Consider the following 6,441-nt stretch of genomic DNA (forward strand, 5'->3'; position numbering starts at 1 on the left):
TCTGTTTTATGAAAAAAATCTATAAGGATTTCCAGTCACAAATAAATATAAATATTGTCTTTTCTCTGATCAAAGGAGGTCAATTTAGACATCCTATAAACACTGCATATTCCTGATGGAGTTATTCAGCCCTGTGATTTGATCAAGTATTAAGGTTTGTACAAATGAGAATTATGCCAATTGCGAGTGCATGTAAAGGGAGGAACAAATCACGTTGCAGTACACATAATGATTGTGGATTAACATGAGTGATAATACTCATTCAAAAGTCACTTTGTTCCCAGCTGCATAGCTAATAACCTGCTAGGGATAGGTCTCTGCAAATCAGAGACCTATCCCTAGCAGTTAGAATCTGATAATTGGGCTTGTAACATATGTAGTTAAGGCCTCTGACAGTGAAATGGAGTCCAGGGGGCCTGCTCTCACTCACTTTGGCCTCTGCCCATTCACCTTGGGTTGCTCCTGATCACCTCCACATGCTCACCTCAGGCCTCCACTTGCTCACCTCCACCTTCTCCTGCTATCAGAGTTCCAAATAGCATCCAAAATTAAATCAGAGTCTGAGGCAAAGGATTCCTCAAAATTCCAATTTATTAAAAGAGCCATTCGGCACATCTGGCAAAACCCGAATCTTAAAGCTTCCCAGGTTTTTCCCACCCAGTTGAAAGTTCAAGATCCTGCCCTCACACCCACCCATCACATGGTCCAATCTTTCACTGCCACAATGGCGCCTTCCACCCATCCAGTTCTGGCCAGGTACAGAGACAAGGGCTTTTTAGAAACAATATAATTATGGCTACATATCACCCAACTCTGTATAATCCCCCCTCCCATTTTCCCACAATAGAAAATGAATAGTAGAAAGTGTGGCAGGCCTGAAGTCCATAGGAAAAGAAGACTTGCAGATCTGACACCCACTTACCTCAGCCTCTGCTTGCTTGCGTCACCTCCTGGCCTCTCTTTCTCTGGTCCTTTAAGGCTAGTCTCTAGACTGCCCTTAATAGAACACCAGTAATTTCAAGTGTGTTTTCTTTAAGACTGAGAATAATTCTCCTTTAAAATGAGCTTCCTGATAAATTTACTTTTGAAATTTTATATTGAATGTATGATCTGTTTTCTAAAATAACATTTGGGCAATTAACATTGTTATTGCCTAGAAAGCATAAATGATATCAAATAAAACCTTTATTATGGACTTTGGGCCAGAAAGAATATCAGTATTTGGATTGTGATATTTTTCCAACAAATGACTGCATGCAAATATTTGAGTCAGCTCAGAAAGAACATTTTAAAAGATTCTTTGGGTAAACAGTGTCTCCTAAACAACTTTTATAAGTGTAAAAATTATGAGTCAGTGATGTTCTATTTTCTTCAGGCAGAAGTGCATGGGTGCCATTACAAATTCATTTGTTATTATTATAATCTGTATCCAGATTAGCATCTATTATTTAGGATATAGAAGGAGTCACCTTATTTTTTCACACTTACAATGATTGCTGCATCCTCATGGTCACATAATCAAAATTTGGATGCATGAGGATTGCAGGGCCCTGAGGTCATGTGACCATCTTTTATGACCTCCTGACAAGTGAAGTCAAAGAACCAGATTCATTTAACCATGTTAAACCAACTAACTTAACAACAGCAATGATTGACTGTGATAAAAAAAAAAGATTGTAAAGATTGTAAAATGGGAAAAGTTCACTTAACAAAGGTTTGACCAAAAAATTTGGAAATTCTGGAAATAAGTTGACTACTATATCTTCCTTTTTTCTGAGTTTTTTTTAAAGTGTAAAAGTTATTCTGATGTGATATAATTAGAACGATTAGTTAATTTCCAATAAGGTGCCATTGCAGCAAATATAGTTCAGCTATCTGAACTTTAGTGACAGTTCCAAAACATCGTATCTTGCACTTTTGCATTTTAGACAGTGCAGTTATAGTTTAAGTGGTATATACTAACTACACTCATGACAAAAATTAGACATTAGTTTTATATAACACAGTAATTAGGGTAAGAGGTTAAGAATATATCACATCCTTCTGTTCTCTACACATCTGTCATGACAGAACTAAGAATAAGTGTTGTAGTTAGCACTAATTATTAGGAATAAATTAATAGTAAAAGTCTGTTAACTTCATGATGTTACATGTCTTTGACATTTCTAGAGACTCCAATATATAATTGACTTGGAAGAAGATGAGTAAATTTCCTTGGATTACTACAACTAAGGAAACCCAGTGTTGGAAAACAGAAGGTCCATTTGTGCTAGCTTCTGGTTTTGATTCCAACCCCTTTGCTAGACAAGCAGGTTCATGGTCAGGGCTAGTTGTTCCATTGAGGTACATATTTGCTTTTATTACTGGACAAAGTGTTCATTATTTTGGTTAATGGACAACATTATTTCCACAGATGCATTGGCACGGAGAAGATTGAGTGAGAATTATAATTAATATATTTATATTAATAACCATGGTGTTCCAGGTTTTTTTCACTTACAATGTATCAGCAGTCCTCAAGTTACACCAATTCATCAACAACTGTTGAAAGTTATGACATCATTAAGATAGCAGATCAGAAGATGTCCTAATTCTTTGTGATAGTAATAAATCCATTATGGTGGGAGTAGTGAAAAGCAACTCAGACTCCCAAAGTCCCCAACAGCTGAAGCTCTCATTTGGTTTAACATGACAGCGAGGTTCGGACTTGTTGAATTTTGTCAGACACAAAACATGGAATGATCAGTGGAACACTACCAGCTATGGAAGCGCTCTAATTCAGCATGCTTGAAGTAGGAATTAAATTTTTTTTGCCACTAATTCTAGTAGAAGAGATGCTTGTTGAAGGACTTGGCTTTTTCTTTCTTTCACCTCAAACCCTTATAATTTTGGAAAATATAGTTCAGAAAACAGATGTTATTGCAGTTTGAAAATAAGCTAAAGGGAATTAGTTTTTACATATAGTCAAACACACTCAGGTTTTCAAAAGAATTCACATAATAACCAATTTTTGTGAATAAAGCTTGTTGGGCAATTTAGTATTTTTATTGCAAGTGCTATAGCCAGGAAAAGAGATGTTACATTTATTTCAAGTTTTAATCAATTTCTTTATTTACAGGGTTCATATGGTTATATATCTCATACTCTAGCTGTTTCAGAACAATCCATAAAACATGGACAAAACATGTTCATTTCCTTGGGGTGGCCAGACCAAATATCCTTGCAGTCCAACCTGCCATTCTAACCTAATACCTGGAGGAATCTAGATCTTCGAAACTCTCTAGAACAAAAGTCCTAATTCCTGTGCTGCAGTCCACTGCCAAGCCTTAAGCCATTCAAAAATGGGCCATGGAAATGGTGGGCAAATGTGAGCATCCATATTTTCACTTGCATGAACAGTAAGTGAATGCATGTTTATGTGCTCCATTTATACAAGTGCACACTTGCCTACTGCTCACATGAAATCATTCCTCAATCAATTTAATGATTAGAGAACAAGTAAAAAACCTTATACATTACACAGTTTCAACAGTATATGAATTGAACTCTTCATATTTTTGTACCTTTCATGCCTTTTCATATCCTTCATATGTCTTGCTATCATAATTTGCTGAAATCAAAGGCATGATGAGGGTTCTTTTGGTTCCAGTTTCAAAACAAAATTCAATCTCTGAGAGAGATTCTTTCATGATATGGTTTCAGGAAGCAAAACAGTATACAATAAATATTTTTTTAAAAGCACGGGTCTTTATCATTGGCATTATATGACAAGTAATATATTTTTAGAGCATTTGTAATGTATGCTTTAAATATCTTCACAAAGCATACATATAAATGGACAGTTAATCTGTTTGCAGGTCTACCAGTGTGAATCAAATTATTTGGATTATATGGATGAGGACTAAAAAATGAGTTAAGGACAGCAAAAGCCACTGCAACTGAAAAATAACTGCATGATGAAAATATGCAATGTATTCTCAGACTGTTAATGACAGCTATGTTGATAGGGAAAGTTAATAGTTTCTAAGCAGCACCTGATATTAAATGAAAGATTCCAATTCCAAGATAAATATCAAGATCACATTATAGTATAAAATATATTAGAAATTCAATTGATTTGATATTGCAAATAACCAGTTCAATGTCTGTCTGTCTGTCTTCCTCCTCCCCCTCTTCCTCTTCCCCCTCTTCCTCCTCCTTCTCCTCATCATTTTCTTCTTCTTCATCTATTTACTGCATGTTGTGTTTATGTGTGCTGGTATGTTTGTGTTTGTGTTTTTTCATGTGTGTTTGTGTGATTAGAAATTAGATTTGGAGGAACTATAGGGATGGATGGATGGATGGATGGACGGACAGACAGACAGACAGACAGACGTTATACACAGAGGGGGGGGGAGAAATGCATATGCAATTGGTGAAACCATTTTTTAAAAATACATTTTAATGGAAGTGTATTAAAATTTAAAAACTTGATAACACAAAAGATATTTATCTCTATCTTTCTACCACATACATTAAATTTCTTTTTTTCAGCAAATTTTAAATATATGATTGAATATATTATTATACTTTTTAGCAGTGGTAGGATTCAAATAATTTAACAACCAGTTCCCTGCCCTAATGACCAGCTGGGTAGGCATGGCTCAGTGGTCATGAGACTGGTTGGGCATGGTCAACTCAATGTCACTCATGTCAATGGGTGCTTTGCCTTAGCTGTTACAATCTAATAAGGGTTAACTGGAGAGGCAGTTCTGTAAGCAAGACAATAAAGATTAGGATAGAAACAACACCAGAATGTTTCCTTTCTGCCTTCCTTGTAGGATTAGCCCTGTAAAGTGGGGAAAAAACCAAAAATGAGATTTCTTCCAACAATCGGTTATCCAAACTCCTTTTCTCCAAACAGTTTGAACTGGCTGAATCCCACCACTGCCTTTTAGCCTTTAGTATCTTGGTTCTCTTATTCAATATTATGTAATATTATACTAGCCCCCAAATGAAAAGTTGTCATAGGGAGATAAGGAGACTGCCCTTAAATATAAGGAACTAAAAATATTTCAGGGGTGAGGAATGGGCCTCCATTTTCCAAACATTTTCAATAGAACTGATTTGATCTCTTTGTTTTTCAGACTGTAAATGATAGGGTTTAACATTGGAGTTAAAATGCTATATTGAATAGAGATAACTTTGTCCAGATCCATGAGTGATTCTGAACTTGGCTTCACATAGTGAAAAAAAGATGTAAGGTAGAGTAAACCCACAACAAGTAGATGGGAACTGCAGGTGGAGAAAGCTTTCTCCCTGCCTTTTTTTGATTTAATTTTCAAGATGGTTGAAATGATGTGAATGTAAGAGACCAAAATGAAAAGAAATGAGCTAAAACCTAAGGCAAATATAAAAATTAGAAGAATAATATAATTAGTGAGAGTCTCTGTACAAGACAAATCCAAGAGTTGAGGAAGGTCACAAGTATAGTGTTTAATGACATTGTTTCTGCAAAAATTGAGATTTAGCAAAGGAAGGGCATTGCCTATAGAATGAAAGAAACCCAGGAGCCAAGCACCACCCACCATTTTATTGCATACCTCTTTTGTCAAGTACCTGCTGTAGTATAGCGGGTGACAAATAGCCACATATCGATCATAACCCATTGCTGAAAGGATGAATATTTCTGCACCAGCAATTTGGAAAAAGAAGGCAATCTGTGCAATGCATCCTTCCCTGGAAATAGTTTTCTGCTTTTGGATAAAGTTTTCCAGCATTTTTGGAACAGTGACTGAGGAATAGCAAATGTCAACAAAAGCTAAATGTCTGAGAAAGAAGAACATGGGAGTCTGAAGATGAAGCTCAGACCTGATCACTAATATAATTACCATATTCCCAAAGACAGTGATTAAAAATATGATCATGAAGAAGAAAAGAAGGAAATCTTGTATCTGTGGATCATTGGAGAGTCCCAACAGAATAAACTCTTTTATTACAGTTTGATTTTCCAGCTCAGATAATTCAAGAATCATTAGGAATCAAATTTGATAGAGACACTTTATGCCAGTCACCTTCTCTCAGCCCACGATGTTAAGGCTTGCTGGCCCAACAAATAGATTAAAACTTTATTGATCCAGAAATTGAACTCTGAACCTGCAGGAAAACATTAGGGAGAAGACAAAGAAAATTAAAGCTATATTTGCAGCATAGTGCACTGTATAGATGAGATATACTTCCTTTGTATGGCATATGAATTACAGTCAGATATTATGTCAGGAGAAACTGTTTCTAAGGATAGCCATGCTAAAAATACAGACATGTTTGGAAGATGAAGATACACTGTTTTAGTGTAAATTCACTTGCTTCCTTATCTATAAGAAATCCTAAATTTCCTATTCATGTAGCCAATGTGAACTCCTCCCTGCCTTTTACTGACAAACACATCATTGTATTATTCTG

General features: G+C 35.8%; 1 protein-coding gene across 1 annotated transcript; it reads right to left on the reverse strand.

The window, feature by feature from the left end:
• Positions 1-5,054: 5,054 nt before the first annotated feature.
• On the reverse strand, positions 5,055-6,014 carry LOC116521406 (olfactory receptor 5V1-like). The gene has a single exon (XM_032236082.1). It carries the CDS (start codon positions 6,012-6,014, stop codon positions 5,055-5,057), a length of 960 nt encoding a protein of 319 aa, XP_032091973.1.
• Positions 6,015-6,441: the final 427 nt, after the last annotated feature.

The sequence above is a fragment of the Thamnophis elegans genome, chromosome Z (assembly GCF_009769535.1).
Source record: "Thamnophis elegans isolate rThaEle1 chromosome Z, rThaEle1.pri, whole genome shotgun sequence".
Classification (NCBI taxonomy): domain Eukaryota; kingdom Metazoa; phylum Chordata; class Lepidosauria; order Squamata; family Colubridae; genus Thamnophis; species Thamnophis elegans.